General features: G+C 43.2%; 1 protein-coding gene and 1 non-coding gene across 2 annotated transcripts; one reads left to right on the top strand and one right to left on the bottom strand.

The window, feature by feature from the left end:
* Window positions 1-1,826: 1,826 nt before the first annotated feature.
* Window positions 1,827-18,590, bottom strand: LOC139056365 (tropomyosin-2-like). The gene is made up of 9 exons (XM_070534545.1): window positions 18,297-18,590; window positions 18,054-18,222; window positions 14,661-14,793; window positions 14,221-14,340; window positions 14,020-14,128; window positions 13,815-13,874; window positions 11,376-11,444; window positions 8,498-8,593; window positions 1,827-2,160 (listed from the first exon to the last, which is right to left on the bottom strand). The coding sequence occupies exons 1-9, from the start codon at window positions 18,351-18,353 to the stop codon at window positions 2,122-2,124; spliced, it is 852 nt and encodes a 283-aa protein (XP_070390646.1). The 5' UTR covers window positions 18,354-18,590; the 3' UTR covers window positions 1,827-2,121.
* On the top strand, window positions 15,770-15,842 carry TRNAS-CGA (transfer RNA serine (anticodon CGA)). The gene has a single exon. It is a non-coding gene; the product is annotated as a tRNA-Ser (tRNA).
* Window positions 18,591-20,942: the final 2,352 nt, after the last annotated feature.

Below are 20,942 nucleotides of genomic sequence, written 5' to 3'. Positions count from 1 at the left end.
GAAGCTCGAAAGGCCTTGAGCCGTGCCTGGCGGTATTTTTTGACCGTCGACTGGAGTTGTCCCTGGCACATGGGTTAATTTATTGGGGCCATCGAGTGGTTATACCAGCCGGTGCGCGAAAGCGATTGCTGCAGCTGCTGCATGAAACCCACCAAGGGTCTTCGCCGATGAAATCGATTGCGCGTTCATTGTTCTGGTGGCCAGGGCTAGACCGAGAGATTGAGGAAATGTCGGCTCAGTGCAAGAATTGCATCGACAATTTGCCCATGCCGCCAGCCGCTCCACCAGCAAGCTGGCCACAAACTTTTGAGAAGTGGTCCCGCATCCATGTGGATTTTGCCGGACCGATAGAAGGCAAGATGGTGCTTGTGCTAATCGATTCGCACACCAAGTGGATAGAAGCGCTTCCTTTGAAGCAAGCTACCTCGACAGCTACAATCCACTGTTTGCGGGACATTTTCAGCAGATTTGGCGTGCCCAGAACGATAGTTTCCGATAACGGAACACAATTCACTAGTCGTGAATTTGCAACATTTATCGAGAACAACAACATATCGCACGTTAGGACCGCCCCCTTCCACCCGCAATCTAATGGGGCCGCCGAAAGAGCTGTCCGAACAGTGAAAGATGGTCTTCGGAAGTTGAAGGAAGGAAAACTGGAGCACAAACTAATGCGACTACTGCTCAATTACAGAAGGACACCCCAGAAGAGCGGAAAGTCGCCATCACAGATGCTTCTCGGATACCAGATTAGATCGCGCCTGGATACGTGTTTTCCGAAGGGTAGTGGAGACGCACCGTCTGATAACCAGGAGTGGCTGCCCCAACTAGAGAGCCGTGTGCACGTTCGCAACTATGGGGCAGGAGACAAATGGATACCAGGACATGTGACATCTACAGCTGGGACCCGAATGGTTACAGTAGAAACACCTGGAGCAATTGTCCGGCGGCACGTGGACCAGGTGCGTCGTCGGCCTACAGAAACGCAGTCACCCGACATTGCGGAAGACGCGTGCTCGGACGGCGCTACATTCAGGCCAGAGGAATCCTCGCCACAGCTCGATGTGAGCCTGGAAGCATCTGCCTTGCCGCCTGCAGTTGGGGATCATCATGCTGACCGCGCCTTCCCGGCACTTCCGTCACCCGAAGCAGTAGTGCAAAGCGAACCCGCTCAAGTCTTACGACGTTCTACGAGGACGAGGAGACCTGTTGACCGATTTTAGGAGGAAGAAGTGTTGTATCGGCCGCTGTGTCATAGTGCAGGCTACACACTGCGCAAGCGTGAAGTTTTCTTTCTAACTCGCTGTCTCCCCTTTCCATTCCCCCTCTCCTGGATTACTATATAACCACCCTGCTGTTGACAATAAAGGCTGAGTTTTACCTGTCTCGTTCCCAGGCGTGTACGTACGTTTCGTTCCTGCCGTGGCCTAACGGCCGCGACAATGTTACAAGGCCAATGTTGTGCAGCCACTGCGTCCTGCACAAGCTGTCACGCTTTCCTTGTGGTATCATAGAAACTGCATAACCATCTTCAGGCTTCCTGCTGCAGTTATGTGCGCTACAGCATGGCATAGAGCTAGCACAACACTGCAGGAAAAACAAGGTGCAACATTGGCTTGCACCTGACGTTTCTGATAACAAACGTTGGTGACCAGAAATAATAGAAAAAATGATTGCATCAACAAGATTCTACTGTGCCTGTACACATACATGTACACATACATGTACACACATAAAAGTGTAGACATTATATGCTTCACATGCATAATTGATACATACTTGACACATACAAATCTACGACGAGAAACTGACATGTTTACTATGCATAAAGATTCTTTTATAGTATATATTTTATGAAAACTGGAATGCAATATGCCGCTGAATGCAATGCCACTGTAATTTGGCTATTTTGATGCACGGCACGTTACAAGCACTCTCGTGGTTCCGTAAAGAACAATTTCAGGAAATAAATATTACAATTGCTGTAGGCAAAACAATCTGCAGATTTTCACGAAACCGGCATCAGCCGCACGTAATAGGTGCGCCATGGCGTTCTCAAATCTGGTGTACTGAGCAGAAGACAAGCTCCAGCTGTGATCCTGTAAAAGGCAGATGCTTGTACTATTCTGATGTTGCTGCTTCCTCTTCTTCTGACTCTTTCTGCAGTGGAAAAATGGTAAGAAAGTGCTCAATTATGAGTGACTTCTTCATATCACACTGCTTTATTAGGACTCTGCTTTACATAACATCTTTTTTTCAACTTTAGGCTTGCTGAAATTAAACAGCAGCTGGGAAATTTCTAAACACAAATTCTGCAAATAGAATTACAGCCACATCCCTGTGAAAGGTTTGTTTGTTTGTTTGTTTGTTTGTTTGTTTAACCAATTCCGTGGCCATGGACAAGCTATAGCTTGGCAATGGTACTTATGATTTTCATTTCCTCACACAATGCTGTTAAGCTGCACCCATGCAAAAATGGTTAAGATTTTGTAGAAAAAATTTTGAATATTGTCAACATTTTTTTAAAGAGTTCTGCAGTAAAAAGAAAATGGAACTACTTTTGGTCTTAAAGGATTAGAAAGACGAAAACAAAATCAAGCTGTGTCTCCTTCCTTAGCATAATGTGCAAGCAGTGCATACACCTAAAATGTGATTATGTTACACATGGGAATATTGACAGTGTCACAATGGCTCAGATAGGCACTTGAACACCACAATGCACACAGCAATCAGCATCAGATTTGAAATTATTCTCAGACACATGTTTGGTGCAAAAAAAAGAAAATTGTTAAAAGATTTATCATTGCTTGGGAAATCCGATGAGTACCTAATAGTAGTTAGAAAGTCACTACTATTGCTCCCAACAGAAAAAAAAACAAGTTTGAGATACACATTTAAAGCCTGTCGTTATCTTTAAACCTTGTTACCAAAGCATTACCCTTTTTTTGCGTGTATGTTATTCTTCGTTAAAAAATTCCTACACCATGGTTTCTTAGGAAGCAGCATCATGGTAACCTTTCTATACTTCAGCTGCTTCTATTTCTTTGTATGCTTGTACTGCAAGATATTCCATGCTGTTCTCTTGGCAAGGCTCCCATGTTCTCATCAGTCTTTTCTTTCCTCTATGTCAAAGTGGAGTAGTCGTGTATACCGATGTGTTCCCCGAGGATGAGCTTTTTGATGGTGTTGGCAACTACCAGTTTGACCTCTACAGGCACATAAAGGAGCACAATCAGTGAGTCCATCACTCTGTCCAGCTAGTTATCATGCAAGACGCAACCAGGGGCTGCACAAATGATAAAAGAAGCGACAAATGAATTATTGATATCACATAGCAGGGATAGATGCATTGTAAAGGCTCAGAAATTACAATGAAACAATGCAAACTCAATCCCTGTGTGTACAGCAAAACCTCACGGATACTTATGGATCATATCTTTGTTTTCTTGAGAAATATTGTTTTTCTTTTTTTTTCAACTACTCATTGAGTGAGGTTCTGCTTGTAAACCACTCTGTATCCTGGTATAACAGTCAAGCCAGTTAAACATGTCTGCCCCATTTAATGAGCTAACATGTTTGCTCCCCACTCAGGATGCACTCATGGTCTCAGGCAATACTGTTGTCACAATACCAATCAGGCACGTACCCAGGGGGGGGCCCGGGGGGGCCCGGGCCCCCCCCCCCCCCCGAAATCAAGTGGCATACGCCCCCCCCCCCCCTCCCCACCCACGCCACCACTCCTCACACATTTCTAAAGCGCCGCCAGATCAATGTTGAGACTACGCAGCTGTTCATCGGTCAGCATTATGCTGCCTTTTTCACTCCTTTTAGATGGCGGTAGTTATCGGCATCTCTTGTAATGTGAAAGACAGTTTTCTCGTAGATTTCGCACCCGTGCGATTAACTCGACATGCGTTCAGTGGTCGCCATCTATTCAACCGTCACGCGCATAGCTGTTGCCTTTGTTAGTTCAACCTTCTTTGTTTAGGCTGATCCTGGGACCAGGAAATGGATGCGGCTGCTACTGAGCTGGTCTGTACTCTCGTGGAACGAGTTGTGGCCGGAGAAAACGCCAATTGCGTTTAACTTTTCCCTTTGCTTCATCATTTCTTTGAGTTACGGCTCGCCGCGAGGCTGTCAGACGCCCGCAACCATATACACGTGATGTGGGTTAGATAAGGTGGGAAATAAAATAATGTGAAAGAGCGTCCATCATGAAACCCTGCAATAACCCTTAAACGCATAAGCAAGATGACTGTCGCCCGTTACCTCGTCTGTTTTTCCCTAACTGTATAGCACTTTTCGTGCAAAATTGGCAACTGGAAACAAAAAATCGCAAGGAGTTGAGAAATTAAGCGATCTACTAAGGGAGAGAGCCAAGGCAACAACCAAACTGCAAGCAAAAGCGAATAATAAAAAAGTTAACCGTTGTTTATGAGAATATTTATGGATCAACATCTTTTTATTTAAAAAGGAACTAGAAAACGCCACCGGAAGTGGAGAACAATTACTTGTTTTGGATGACGCTTGTACAGTTATCGGTCGAACCGCCTCACGTAGCTACTTCTCTGCTGTGCTTATGTGGGTGTTTTTCTAACCTTTCGCAGCGAGCGCAGTACGTCTAGAATCGCAGAGTCCTGCGCTCTACGCGGTTGTATGGGATTGGCGGCCGCACAGCGTTCCGCAATTCGCGGAACTGTCAAAACTGATCAACAAGGCGAAAATAACTGATATTCGAAACTATAACATGAGAAAGACTGAAGAAGCCATAAAAAATGAACGCAGCCTGAAATCAGTAAAAAAGAAACCTGGCATAGGACAAACCATGATGTATGCACTAAAAGATAAGAAGGATATCATCAGCAATCTCGAAGATATAGTAAAAGCAGCGGAAAAATTCTAAGCTGACCTGTATACAGTACCCAGAGGAGCCACGATAGTTCACTTAGAAACAGTAATGAACAGAATACAGAAACTCTCCTATAACTAGCGATGAGGTCAGAAGGGCCATGCAAGACATGAAACGATGAAGAGCGGGAGGATAAGGTGGAATAACAGTCGATTTAATCAAAGATGGAGGAGACATAATGCTTGGAAAACTGGCGGCTCTTTATACGAAGTGTCTATCCACTGCAAGGGTCCCAGAAAACTGGAAGAATGCAGACATTATACTAATCCACAAAAAAACGAGAAGTTAAAGAATTGAACAATTATGGGACCATTAGCTTGCTCCCAGTATTATATAAAATATTTACCAAAATAATCTCCAACAGAATAAGGTTAACACTGGATTTTGTCAACCAAGGGAACAGGCTGGTTTGAGGAAGATATACTTTACAGTGGATCACATCCATGCCATCAATCAGGTTATCGCAAAATCTGCAGAGTACAATAAGCCTCTCTATGTGGCTTATATAGATTACGAAAAGGCATTTGATTCAGTAGAGATACCAGCAATCGTAGAGGCACTACGTAATCAAGGAGTACAGAACGCTTACGTAAAAAGCTTGGAAAATATTGCTACATGCGTGAGGTATTTGTTTGTTTGAACGAGGCGCGTAGGCGCCATCACTCAAGAAAATAGGAGGAAGAACGAACTGGGCTCACGCTGTGAATATAACCGGTCAGCGCTGCAACCGTTGTTGTAAATGTAATCTGTAAATAGTTTCTCGTCTTACTGACTCATCCTTCGCGTAAGAATTTCTGCAGAGGTTCTACAGCTACCTTAATTCTACACAAGAAAAGCAGGGAGATACCTATAGAGAAAGGGGTCAGACAGGGAGACACAATTTCTTCAAAGCTATTTTCTGCATGCTTAGAAGAATTCAAGCTATTAAACTGGGAAGGCTTAGGAGTAAAGATCGACGGCAAATATCTCAGCAACCTTCGGTTTGCCGATGACATTGTTCTATTCAACAACAATGCAGACGAGTTACAACTAATGATTGGGGACCTTAACAGAGGGAGTGTAAGAGTGGGGTTGAATATTATTATGCAGAAGATGAAGATAATGATAACTAGCCGGGCAAAGGAACAAGAGATCAGGATCGCCAGTCGGCCACTAGAGACTGGGAAGGAGTACGTTTACCTAGGTCAATTAATCACAGGGAACCCTGATCATGAGAAGGAAATTCACAGAAGAATAAAGATAGGTTGGATTGCATACGGCAGACATTGCCAGCTCCTGACTGGAAGCTTACCATTATTATTGAAAAGTAAGGTGTGCAATCAGTGCATTTTGTCACTGCAATATGTCCAATGCCAATGCATTTGCCAGTGCATTTCCCAGTGCATTTTGCCAGTGCATATGGGGCAGAGACTTGAGAGCAAGTTAAGGACCACGCAGAGAGCGATTGAACGAAGATTGCTAGGCATAACGTAAGAGGGAAAGAGAGTGGTTTGGATCAGAGAGCGAACGGGTATAGACGACATTCTAGTTGACATGAAGAGGAAAAAATGTAGCTGGGCAGGTCATGTAATGCGCCGGTTAGATAACCGTGGGCAGGTCATGTAATGCGCCGGTTAGATAACCGTTGGACTATTAGGGTTACAGAATGGGTACCAAGAGAAGGGAAACGCAATCGAGGACGACAAAACACTAGGTGGAGCGATGAAATTAGGAAATTCCCGGGTGCTAGTTGGAATCGGTTGGCGCAGGACAGGGGTAATTGGAGATCGCAGGGAGAGGCCTTCGTCCTGCAGTGGACATAAAACAGGCTGATGATGATGATGGTGGTGGTGGGGTGATGATGATGATGATAATGATGATGATGATGGAGGCGGTGGGCCCCCCCCCGAAAAAAAATCCTGGGTACGTGCCTGATACCAATACTATATGTACTGCCTACTTTCCAAAGCTATTGGAGTTATTGCACTTTAGGTATGGAAAATTACAAGGAAAGCATGAGGCACATTTTATTTTTCAAATATGTTTGCTTCACACATTGATTGCAGTATGCATCTATAGAGGCTCATATCTCTGCTAAATCAAATATACTGTACATACTATTTGCCATGCATATATATACCTCGTGTATTGACTTCGTGTATTCTGTTGATATGTTGATACACCAAATGTCAAGTGCATGAGAAAGAATCGCATCAGTCCATGACTACACTCAAAACAGGCTGACGTTTAAAAGCCAAATGCAAGGAAATTTTGGACTGCATAAAAAGCCTAGTTTAAGATAGTCTTAATATAGAGGAGTCTCTTGCTCAAATATGAGCAGAAGCGTCACAAGAAGCTAGTAAAACTATTTTTGATGGTGAAACTGAAGGAAAAAAAAACTGCCAACATTACCACTTTCCGGAAGTAACGCGTGGCCTCCAAGATTAGGCAGCACCCATGGCGCTCCGAGACTTCCATCACAAAGGCTAACCATGCACCAGGTGCATATCTTGTTTGTATAGGTGCGGTTTGCAGGCTGCTACTGATAAGGAAATTATACGATTGGTACAGGTCTACGATTGGTTCATTGGTACAGGTCTGGACAATAATTGTATATAATTATTGTATAGACAGCAGATAAGCAGTATACACTAGCATAACGTCTCTTAGCAAACGGTTTGTTAGTATTACTGTTGGGTTTCAAAGCAGTGCCTCAACTTTACCGACATGCAGAAATGAGTGGACGGGCTTCAAGCCATGCACGAATGCACTTTTGCTTCACTACCTATTCTGCAAGCTCTTTGAAAAGGGTTGTCACTCTGCCAGGAGTTGGTAGCACAACTCTGCAGTTGTCAAACTCAAGAAACTGGAGTGGCACGCTCATCCTTCAATGCTCATCATCCTAGGACATTTTTCTCAAATGCCTCAGCCATAGATTAGTGGCCTATTGCCCAAAACATGTCACTGCACTGTCACTATCCTCATTCCATGTGTTGTGTATTTAGCATTTCACAGATTTACTGTTATGGGATCATGGTTATGCTTCAACACTACAGTGCAGTGGCATTGATTTTTGCAAGCGTAGTTTTACTACGATGGTTTTATGCAAGTGTGAAATTATATTTTGCTTCCATGCTTTCCATGTAAGTACTCATTTCCAGTTTCATCTTTGTTCACGCATGTCTGCATTTTATCAGTTTTGGAAATAGATATCATTGTAGCATTGCAAACTCTATTGTTGTTCTGAAAATAAGAAATAAAAAACTGAGGAGGAGAGGGAACAGTAAAAGGTTACCAAAACTTCTGCAGTTTAGTACACTTACAAAAATCCTCACAATATCTACATTATACAGTCAGATTTTACAAGCTCTTCATATATGTCCTGCGGTCCTACGCATACGTGATGTATAGCAGTAAACAGAACAATAGCAGTAATTTTCTTGGCCCTTATTCATGAATAATTTTATATGTAACGATTGGTTTGTAAGTAAAGGCACCAGACAATGCCAAATAGTTCTTATAAACAATAAGGTTACGTGACAACAGTGTTTTTTTTTCCGGCCAGCGATACAGGAAGGAATAACATGAGAGAACCACATTTTTACTTACGGCTCTAACTTTTTCTAACTTCTTTGTGAAGGCCTTCTCCAATTCCTCATGTGTCTTTTTCAAAGAATCAAGGGCGTTCTTAATTGCCTCCTCATCCTGCACAAATGTAAACGTCAGTTCAGCAAGATGACTACCACTGCTTTCTTTCAAAGCCAATGACTTTATGAGCACATCTCATATATATATATATATATATATATATATATATATATATATATATATATATATATATATATATATATATATATATATATATATATTCAAACCTCGATATATCGAATTATTGCGTATATCGAACACTGGCGTAATACTTCTGCGGACACCTGCAAGGTGGAGAGAAGTAATTCATAAGGGAAAATGTCCCTTTATAATATCGAACACTCTCTATATCACCTGGAAAATCGCATGCATTTAAAATGTTTTATTTCGAACGGGGTCAGACGTAAAATGGACATATACGTATCCCCGCCAACCTAGACCACGTGCGCTCTGTTGACAGGCGATGAGCTTTCCCGCAACACCGTCGAAGATAGCGGTGCGCGATGGGCATTCCCTGCGCACTGCACGCATCGATCGCGCCGAGGGTGCCATTTGAACGTAGCGGCGTACATACGAGGCGGCTTGGCTAGTTCAACAACATCAACGACGCATTGCATTTGCCGCACTGACTCCTCCTAGGTGCCGCGCTGTGCGCCTGGTGCGCCTCGCGAGAGGTTTGCATACACAATGACGCGCGACAGTGCGCGATCACTGGGCTCACTCATGGACGCCTTGGCAGACGCCACTTAATATTTTGTTATTGACAGTGTTTCAAAATGCTTCGATTGACGGACGTGGAGATCGCAGCAGAAGTAGCGGCCAAACGAAGTCGCTGCCATGGTTGATCCCGCAAGCGCTGATGTTGCCCCGTTCCCGAGTTCAACTGGGGCTGTAGCTGTTTTGGCCCGTCTATGCCACTATTGCGGCACAATAGGGGGCATCAGCCCATCGCTTTCAGATGGTTTAGACATTTTTTACGTGATTTTATATATAGAATTCTGGCTATATTGAACTATTTTGCGATCACCACGCTGTTTAATATATCGAGGTTCGACTGTATATACAAAGATTTTCAAGGTGATTTTACAGCTGTTCGTTCTATATGTGGTTCGGTATATCCGCGTTCAACTGTATCTGACTGTATTGCTAGTGGTATGTTATAACCAGTACCATATTTACTCGCATAATTATCGCACTTTAAGAAACACAAATTGATGCTAATGCAGGCTACACTGCTGCAGTACTTTCAGCCAAGTAAATATTTTGTATGAAGCTTCAAGTCAGCATTTACTGCGAAACGATTGGGGCACGATCGGGGATCGTTGTTCGGAGCGCGCGATTGGCCTAGACCGTGACGAAATAGGCGCGGCCTACACCAATTGCGTGCGGCGCAATCGACCACGCGCTCTTGCCTGATGAAGCCGGCGCAGCCGAACAACGATCCCCGATCGCCGTTCATTGATTGACTTGTAGAAGCTTTTGCCGCGTTTTTATGTGATTTTATATATCGAATTCTAGCTACATCGAACTACTTCGCGATCGCCACGCTATTTGATATATCGAGGTTTGTATGTATGTATGTGTGTGTGTGTATATATATGATCATTGTATTTGCCATTATATATATATATATATATATATATATATATATATATATATATATATATATATATATATATATATATATATATATATATATATATATATATATATATATATATATAAAGCCATCCTAAAATTCGCGTCTATGTTCTACAGCTATAGGTCAGTTTGACTTACGCAAATCTGTATGCTAACGCCGTCACTACATAGCTGCAACAATAGTACCGTGAACAATAAGTTTTTTGAGAAAGCTGTAAAAATCTCAGGCCTCCTCGTTGCATGGAGGCCACAGACTTCGGACCAGTGTTACTTATGCGATCAGTTTCGGTTTAGCTTTGGGTCAAAAACAGATCAAACAAATGATTGAAAACTGCAAGGTAGTCTTGCATCCTAATCTGTGAAGGATACGATACATATTGCAAATCTGCTGTGGCCTCGTTTTCTGGAACAGAAGCAGCAAGTCAAACTATGGTTTGCATGAATACATAGAGGAGTAAACGAAAAGGAAATGATATAGAACTGATAATTTAGCATACGATTTTAAGTCATTTTGATGTGCTGTTGTGCCCATACCATTGAGCTTCAGGTGGCAACATTTTAAATTTTAACTCCTGCCTCTGATCTAACATTCGAACATTACATTTTTGCTTAGAAATTCTTAGTGCAGGTTTCACTTATGTTCACAGAATGTTACTCTCTACGTATTACAGTTTAACAGTAACACACGAATGTATGGCATCAATAAGCACCCATGATTTTCAGAGTATAATTGTAGTGCATGTAGATGAGGAAGAATGTAGATCAAATTTCACAAAACCTAAATGTGGCTTCATCCAAAGGTAATGCAAAGCAACAAAGGCACATGTGAGTTCCTCAATACGAAAGTGCGACTTAATAAATTACTGTATTTACTCTATTCTAATCTACCCTTGATTGTAATGTGCATCTGATTTGCACAGGGAGAAATAGCAATTTGTTCTCGCTAAAGGAAGGGAAGATGTTGTTTTGGTTTTGGAATTGATTCCAATATGTATGTTATATTGTACTGAATTTTTCCAAAAGAAAATAATTGCACATTAGAATAGAGCAAGCACAGTGCAGGACCACCTTTCCCAGGGTGTCACTCTACCAAATGAGCTAATCAGGAGGCTGTCATAGCTGGATTGTTGGATGAGGGTAAGTTGACTGACATCTCAAATCAGTAAAACAATAACGTAATGAAAGACTTTGGACTAACCGCTGGTAATTCACTTGAGGGAAGCTCGTTTTCAGCCTCGTTTATCCTCAGTTCAACAACCTCGAGTTCCTGCAGAAAAAAAAACTGTTACGCTAATTGGTCCGGCATTTCCGGCATTTATAACCCCTGTAGAAGAGCTGTTGTGCAATAATTAGATTATGTTAGCCGGAAATAACACCACTCAAGTCATTGTATAAAATGAAATCTGTATGAGCATTGTATGTAATGAAATGTAATGAAATTAAATGAAGGTAATTAACATAAGGTAATTAACATAACATAAGTAATTAATAAAGTAATTAACGTATTTAGATGCTTTAAAGTAATTAAAAGTGAGGACATCAATGGTTTAAAACTACAACCCATTATTTTTGTTATTGACCTCCCTAGCCAGCATATAACACACATATTCAATCTTGCTTTAAGTAAGGGTACTTTTCCTCAATGTATGAACACCGCCAAAGTAACTGTAATATATAAGGGGCGAGAGAAAAATAATCTGGGTAATTAAAGGCCGATTTCAATATTGCCAGTGTTCTCAAAGGGACTAGACAAAAATTATCTTTATTAGACTGTCGAGATTTTTTGATGAACATCTGATTATAACACCATCGCAGTTCGATTACAGACCTGGCCTCTCAACCCAATGTGCATTGCTTCATCAAAAGTAATTATTATTAAAAAATATAGAAGTGAAAAGATTAACGTTAGGTGTTTTCATAGATTTTTCCAAGGCTTTCGATACTATAAACCATGTAACATTACTGCAAAAATTAAAATGCTATGGCATTCGCGTGTCGTGGTAAATTCAATTCAGAGTTACTTGACCAATTTGCACCAGTGTGTATCGATAAATAAAGAACTGTCCGCACTAGCAAAAATTAGACATGGCATACCGCACGGCAGTATACGTTTATCACTTTTATAAACGATATCGTAAGAGTACAGTTCAATAGAATATGTTATTTATGCAGATGACACCAGTTTCTTCTTTTCTGGAATTAATGTTGATAATATCATAGCATTGGCAAATGACACACTAAGGAGACTGTACGCTTGGACGGTAAAAAACTCTTTACAAATAAACTGTTCCAAGACAAAAGCTGTTCTTTTCCGAGCCAAATCTACAACATGCCCTATGCTCAATTCTTTATACTTAAGAAATGTTAAAATAGAATTATCTTCCTTTGCAAAGACATTGGGAGTTGTATTTCATGAATACATGTCCTGGGAGCACCACGCCAATTACATAAGAAATAAACTTTGTAAAGTAGTAGGAATCCTAAGAAAATCTCATCGCATATTACCAGAACAGCAAAAACTTATTATATATAATGCTCTATGTATTGCACATCTGCACTACTGTCATCTAATTTGGGGTACGGGAACCAAGAAATCATTACATAACTTAATAATATTACAAAAGAACACCATACATTGCACTGCAGGTATACCATGAAATGTGCATAAGTCCGAACCATTTGCAAGATTAAGATTTTAAAAATTGAGACTTTCTACGAATAATATCTCTTAACGACATTTAAATCAGAACTTATCCATAACAGCCACCACACATGTACATTAGCAAACTTAACTCTAAATCCCTCTGTGAAGACACACTGTTCACTGGCACACTCCATGGCCGCATACAAACTATGGATCACAGCTACTACAGTATTGCCTACCTAATGTACTAAATAAATTCAATCTAACAGATTACAATTTACGTGCAATGTCTAAAAATTCAATTTTCAATATGGTGCCTTTGAATGCTTCTTTCTGATATAATTATGACATCTTGAGTATTTATATGTTATGGTTTTAAATTGTGATTCCAAATTTCGCATGCGACTCACTTTTATGTACCGCAGTTTGCTGCTTTGTGCCAAGGGGCTGGTGGGGCTAGTCAAGCTGCAAGTATGCAGCTTTTACCCTGCCACCATAAATGGTACATACATTCTGTTGTGGTACAAGTGTACTGATGTGGTGAAATAAACCAAATCTCAAATATATAATTAATATAAGTACTGTTAGATGCTCCCTTTGGGGAACATATACAATAACTCTAATTGTCAGTGGTAGATCACTATGCATCAATTAGAAACATCATCAAGAACAAGGAGGCTCGACCCATGTTTCCACAGTGCTGGTGCAAGTATTATCCAACGTTTGCGTCACCTTCGTGCTTACAGAAGTTCTGTCCTCAGTAAAAGTGAATCATCCTGACACTTCAGAGCCATTAATCCACCACTTCAGCTTGGGTTAGTGTCTGCCTTTAATACGCTTTTAAATAATGCATGGCTTGTATTACAAAGAATGCTTCAAAGAGCTTTCTTGAAATTTTTGAAATCTAGGCCAGTTGTACTTGTGTCAAATGAAAACATCCACTGCCAAGAATCCAACAACAGAGTTGACAGTGAAACAAGAGACAGTGTGTACCTTGGAGATGGCGAGGATGTTGGAAAACACTGTGAGTTTTTTGTTGCTGCCTTGATGTTCCTGAAAGGGTCAACAATGAATAAGTCACTGAGCATGTACAATTGCAGGATTTTGCAGTGCGGATGTGACTTGTCCAGGTAAAGGCAGCTTTAAAACACGTATAATCGGGACTGGATGATTTTCAATTACATAAAGCGTGTCTTACCTTCATCGTGGTCAGTTTTGACCTGTATCTTTCCTCGAGTGTTTTCCAATCACTCGGTTTCCATTCCTTATCAGCTGCTTTGTCTTGGTTTTTGTTAACCACCTCTGACCTTTGTAGCATGGATGAGCAACAGTAAGTAACACCTTTATTGAAATGATGTTCGAGCCACTGCCTAAGTTAAAGCAAGTTTTTAGCACTTACAGGTGCTGCTCCATCGCATGGGTGAGACGGTCAATGTTTTCCACACTGGCTTGCAGGTCAGACTGCTGGACCTGCAGTTCATCACGTTCTTGACAAAGCCTTAGAAGCTTTTGTTCAAATCTGTGGTATAAAAAGTGAGGGATTGGCATTCAGATAAGGCATCTCCAGTGTAGAAGTTGAACAGCTTGTGTGTTCACTTGTGATAGTAACTATTGATTAGGTGTGCTATACATCCGCGTTGCTTTTTCTTTTTTTGATCAAGCTTTAAATGGCTGCAACTTCCTTAGAGCAGTGCATTCAGATCAATAAAGTACTGCCCCTTGTTGGCTGGCTGTCTAAGTCTACCAATTGTACATTATTGAAGGTTTACCTGGAAAAAACCCTAATTACCATAATCCATTGCAGTGTCATTGCCACAGGGAATAGCGTAACTTTCTCACCTGTCTGTGTCCAAATGATGACAGTCTAGAAGTGTCCCTGCTTGTGCCAGTTCCTTAAGGGTGCTGCATGCTTCTTCGGGCAGTTGTTCTGGTGCGATGTTTCCAGCTCGGAGACTAGCTTCTAAGCGTTCAGCTGTAGTGCAAGCATCGTCCATTATAATAAATCAGAGTGCCCTTTTGCAGAATCCCACAATCCAATTAAATCCAACTTGAGGCTCGCTCTTTCTACCATAAAATAGTAGGCCCTCAATATAACGAAATTTGTGTTATTCAAAATGTTGCTTTATTACCAATCGGAGTGCATGCAATTTTAGACAGTATCATTTGAAGTGGAGCAGCACTGGGCAATGCTTAATGCGAAATGAGAAATCGGCACAAGATTGCTCGATGCAGGAGACTTTATGAGCTTTTGTGTTTCTTCGTATGAAATTGGAGGGGCAAAGAGCTGTGATCTTCCACCACATGGTGGCAGGTCTTTGGGACTAACAATATCACGTCATGATAACAGACAGATGACGCAGCTGCTCACGCATGTTGGAAAAATTTCACCATTGTGACGTTGGCACTATTGACTGTGGTTTATTTCAATAAAATTTGTTACGTCCCTGCGCTGTTGAAACGCAAGTCCCACCTTATTTTGGGTTTTTAAAGCCTTTTCACTTTTAACAAAGCACTCCTTATAACAAAGTACAGTTCCTGTCCTGATGACTTTGTTAAAGTAAGGATCTACTGTATCAATAGTTTGTTCTGTAAGAAACCTTATTTTCTTGGCTCACCAATAGGAATTGCTTTGCTTGATTGCGTCAGAACCTTATTTTGTCACCACGACATATAAACGAGAAGAAAGGGGGTTAACCGAGGGGCCCGAACTTTCTTCTCGTTCATTACATAACAAGGGTCTCGAATCCGGCAACATTGATGCCTTCAGGTAGCATATGTGGGTTTATTGACCAGTTGCCTTCACCCTAAAAGATCACGTTCTCGTGACGCCTGCGGCAAAAAAGACGTTCCACGTCCGCCGCCAAGGTCTGTGAGTGGTGGCGCTGGCTAACACTACCAGGGTTCTACTAGGACACATAAATACCCAAGAAAGTGGATGGGGAAACAGCGCCGCGGTAGCTCAATTGGTAGAGCATCGCACGCGAAATGCGAAGGTTGTGGGTTCGGTTCCCACCTGCGGCAAGTTGTTTTTTCATCCACTTTAATTTCCATTAATTTATCATTTCTTTATTTCATTTATTAAGCACAAGTAATTTCCCCTATGTTGTCCTTGGTGTCAGTGTTTGTTGGCTTCTTATATATATATATATATATATATATATATATATATATATATATATATATATATATATATATATATATATATATATATATATATATATAGAGAGAGAGAGAGAGAGAGAGAGAGAGAGAGAGAGAGAGGAAGAGACAGATGAACTTCTTCCTTATCTGTACATTGCGGTCAGTGGTATGTCTTTCCTTTGAAGTGCCAGTGTGTGTGATTATCATCATTGTGGACTGCACTGTGTGTTTACCAAACCTCTTCATTTGAGTAAGAGGCTGTATACACTATCCCAATATATATATTGCGATAGAAATGGCTATGTGGGATTAATTCATGTGAAACCAATTGGCTAGTTCTTTATTCATTTTCAGGTGGGAACAGCGCTAAAGGCACAAACACAGCTGCGCTCTAAGAAAAGTTTACACCCTTTGAGTCGTGTCTTGCCACACAACAATAAACATCATCTGTCTTGTCCTCATTTCCTTTCTTTAATGCTGCGAGCCCGGCACTTCCCAGTAACGAACGACATGCGTGTTATGAGCATGACATAGCATTGCCAACAGGAAAGTAGTGGGCTCGGCGTTTTCAAGAAAGGAAACGCAAGTAAGGCAGATGACGATTATTGTAGTGTGGCAGATATACACCCCAGAGGGTGTAAACTATTTTAGAGTGTGAAGGCACATGAAAAATGACATGTTGCACTGTCTATCGACTGATCTATTATAGCAACAAAAAAGCATTTAAATATGCTAAAGTGAGTCATCAAAAGTACAAAAAGGGGCAGGGGTTGGTCATCCTTACCCTGCGGTAAATGCATGCGGTCATGGGTTAGAAGATAAATATGCAGTTTCCTTGTCGATAATGTGAAGTGTGCTAACACTTCACATTTTTCAAATTTAGGCTACCACCCATACTTCTTACTTCTTCTTACAGCCAGTTGGCCACTGACTGCTTTTGTCACGTAATGTCACAGCATATATGCTACTAGGTTTCGGTTTGCTTTCAATCTTATATCTAGCCATTAGAAATATTCAATGTCACTTATAAATATACACACCACAAAATATAATATCTACTTAGCTGTTCTTCAGATTAGATTGATATCAAGCGCAGTTGATTCTACAAAATTTTGTCCTTATGTCTTTTCCCACTCATCTGGCATTTAGCAATACCTTCAGTGCAGGAGAAAGGGGGTGGGGGTCTCGCTCGTTTTTTCTTTATATATATATATATATATATATATATATATATATATATATATATATATATATATATATATATATATATATATATATATATATATATATATATATATATATATATATATATATATATATGTGTGTGTGTGTGGGGGGGGGGGGGAGGTAAGTGTTTGCCTTCTATGAAAAGGAGGTGTTAGGGCCAGGTGTGTTTATACAAATCACTGAAGTGATCTCACTGGCAAACTTTCTGACTGGTGTTGCAGAAGTCGCGGGACGCGGTACTGCTGAACTTAGCGCCACTAGTTCGCGGCTGGACGTAATTATACTTATTCAATCGTGTTTTTTACTAGTTGTAACAACGTGTCATTATTCCGAATTATTGGCGGCGCCTCCAGGACACCAAAGCGGAAACGGGGACATCAAAGCTAGAACCCGGACTGGTCCGCGGGTTGGGGTTCGCCGAGTGCTGCGCGTGCCAAGGGTGTATAAGATCGGCAAATTTTTTATGCCAACACCCCCGGGCACGCTTCGGCCTCCGCGGCCCCTACCACGGGCCGCCCTGCTTCCACCTTTGATTCCCCCGCCACCCCTTTCTTGCCCTGGAGATACTGCGCCGCCTCCTTTATTATAATAAATCTTAGGTGCTCTCCTGGGGCCTCCGTTTGCCGGTTACATGTGCCCTCCTGGAGCAATACTTGGAAAAAATACAATCTATCTTCGCAACGAAAAAGACGGCACGCAACTTATACAACACACCAGTCAGAACCTTCCCATATCTCACTTTCAGTAGAGATGCTCGTCAGTGAAGCGTCGGACCAGACACGTCCGCGAAAAAGTAATTGAGCCAGAATACGGCTTCTACAACTATTGGCACTAGTGAACTAGAACATTCAAACAATGCGCTACCTTTGTCGACGAAAAACTTGGACCTTGCTTCCAAAACTTTGATTTGGTCGCGTGCGTCCGCCTCTGCAGCTTCTTGTAGAGTCATTAGCTTGCGCAAAGCGATGAACGTTTTCTCGTCCATACTGAAATTTAGGTCTTTTTTGAGCATCTTACGAAGCCAGGCTTTCACCTGAAAGTAGAACCGGAGAGTCAACTTACAACACGTAGCACGTTTATCGTTGCAAGTACAAGTAAATAGCAAACCTGTTTCGCTTGGTCCTCCTGTGAAGCACCTTCAGCTTCTTCAGAACTGCTCGCCATCGTTTGGAACAGATATTACTTTTCTCTTACTCGACAGCGATCATATATTTACGTTCTTGCGTAAGCAGCTATAGTGCTGATGCAGGGCGCCTGCTACTATACGAACAAAACTCGCTGTCGGTTGAACGGAATGTATGAGCTACAGTTCACTGAACAACAGAACTCTAGCCACGAAACGTTCCATCCATGCTTCGCTGGGCGCCAACAGCGTTCGCTCGCGCGAGCATGCACGTGACGCTCCTCGCGACGTGTTGCAAATAAAAAACCCGAAAAGAAAAAGAAAAATGACCTAAGACGACGCTTAGGCTCTTTGCGGAGGCGAAAAAGTTAGCGGGGCAGAATACTCTAACCATTGCGGGCGACTTTAACGCCAAGAGTCCGAGATGGGGCTATACTAACGAGGAAAAAAGGGGCGCTGCATCTGCACGGCGGCAGAGAACGTCTAGGTGCGAGCTGCTAACCGACGAGAACCAACCGACCAGGCAGGGGAATAGCGTCAGTCCTGACACGAGTCCCGATCTAACCTTTATCAGGGGCGCCAAACAAGCAGAGTGGGAAAACCTGCTCGAGAACCTTGGGAGCGACCATCACATAATAAGGATCAGCACGGTGGCGGACAACGTCCGTAGGAAGATTGGCACGGCTCGGCTGACGGACTGGGACGCCTTTAGAGCGCACTGCAAGCAGCTCGAAGGCAGCATCGTTTCAGCGGAAGAGTGGAGCCAACAACTCAGGCGAATCCAAGACCTATACACGAAGGAAGTAGACAGGACGGAACAGACGCCGGAGGTGGACAAGCGGCTCCTCAGGCTATGGGAGGCGAGACGCGGGCTCACCAAGAGGTGGAACAGAAAGAAACTCAACAGAAAGCTAAAAAAGAAAATTGCGGACATCACCAAGCAAACGGAGGAGTACGCGACGCAGCTGGCCAGACAGGGGTGGCAGCGATTTAGCAATTCGCTAAACGGCACCCTCAGTACGGCCAGAACGTGGCAGATCCTCAAGGCCCTCATGGACCCGAGCAAAAACAAATCCGAAGGCAGCAATTCGATACAGAGGCTAGTCCACCAGTACGAAGGCACGGACGAACAACTCCTTGAGGAAGTCCGGGTCAAATGCTACGGCAAAGACCAGGTCGAGAGCTACAAGGAAGAATACCGCGGCGAAGAAAACCCTACCACGGACCGACCCATCATGAGAGAAGAGGACGTCGAGGCGATAAGATCGGCCACCAAGAACACGGCGGCGGGGGCGGACAAAATCCGGAACTCGCTAATCAGAAATGTCGGCGACGAGGCCATCGACCAACTGACGGCCTACCTCAACAAGCTCTGGCAAGAAGGAAGAGTTCCGGCGGAGTGGAAACACGCCGTCGTCGTAATGATTCAGAAGCCAGGGAAGAAACTCCAAATAGAAAATCTCAGACCGATATCCCTAACGTCGTGCCTGGGCAAGCTGTACGAGAAAGTGATCGCGAAGAGAATCCAGTCGCACTTGGAAAACGAGCGATGGTACCCGGACAGCATATACGGTTTCAGAGCCAACCTCTCAACGCAAGACGTGCTGCTCCAACTCAAGGAGGAAGTGCTCGAGACGATGCCGAAAACGGGCGAAAACGTCGTCATGGCCCTCGACATGAAGGGGGCCATCGACAACGTGAGCCACGCGTCCATCATGGGGGGCATCAACAACACCAACTGCGGGAAGAGAGTGCACGATTACGTCAGGGACTTCCTGAGCAACAGAACGGCGACGGTGGGGCTGGGCGAACTGAGAAGCAACGTACGTCTTCCCCACGCCGTGCATGGGCACACCCCAAGGATCCGTCATATCGCCCGTCCTCTTCAACGTGGCAATGATTGGCCTGGCAAGAAAACTTAAGGAGATCCGAGGCATCCAGCACGCGATATACGCCGACGACGTCACGATCTGGGTCACCCAAGGATCGCTCGGAGAGAAGCAAGAGAAACTGCAGGAAGCGGCGACCTGCGTGGAAAACTACACCAGAGAAAGGGGACTGCGATGCTCCACGGAGAAGTCGGAGCTCCTCAGGGTCGGCAAGCACCCAACGCAAGCGACACTGGAGGTGACCCTCGAGAGACACAACATCCCGCAGAAGAACATGATTAGGATCCTGGGCAAGTGGCTACAAGGCAGCCGGAAGTGCAGCCGCACCAATTGCCTGCTGAGCAAGGCGGCGGAACAGGTGGGCCGCATGATCAATAGGGTCTCCCAAAAGAGATACGGAATGAAAGAAGAATACACTAGTCAACAGCCTAATTGTCAGCCGAGTCACGTACGTACTGCCTGCCGTACCACGTGACGACCAAGGCAGAAAGAGAGCAAGCAGACACCATCCTCAGGAAGGCGCGCAAGACAGCTCTGCGTCTACCCAGAAACACGTCGAATGAGAAGTTGCTTCAGCTGGGCATCAGCAACACCTTCAGTGAGCTTGCCGAGGCTCTGCTGGGTACGCAAACCGCGAGACTCAGAGGCACCCCTACGGTTCGAGCGCTCCTGAGGAGGTTTGGTCGGGATACGAGTGGACTGACAGACAGATACGCGGACGTACCGGACCACCTCATGAAA

The sequence above is a fragment of the Dermacentor albipictus genome, chromosome 1 (genome assembly GCF_038994185.2).
Source record: "Dermacentor albipictus isolate Rhodes 1998 colony chromosome 1, USDA_Dalb.pri_finalv2, whole genome shotgun sequence".
Taxonomy (NCBI): Eukaryota; Metazoa; Arthropoda; class Arachnida; order Ixodida; family Ixodidae; genus Dermacentor; species Dermacentor albipictus.
The sequence above is the reverse complement of the archived record's forward strand: the minus strand, read 5'-3'. Positions and strand labels throughout refer to the sequence as shown.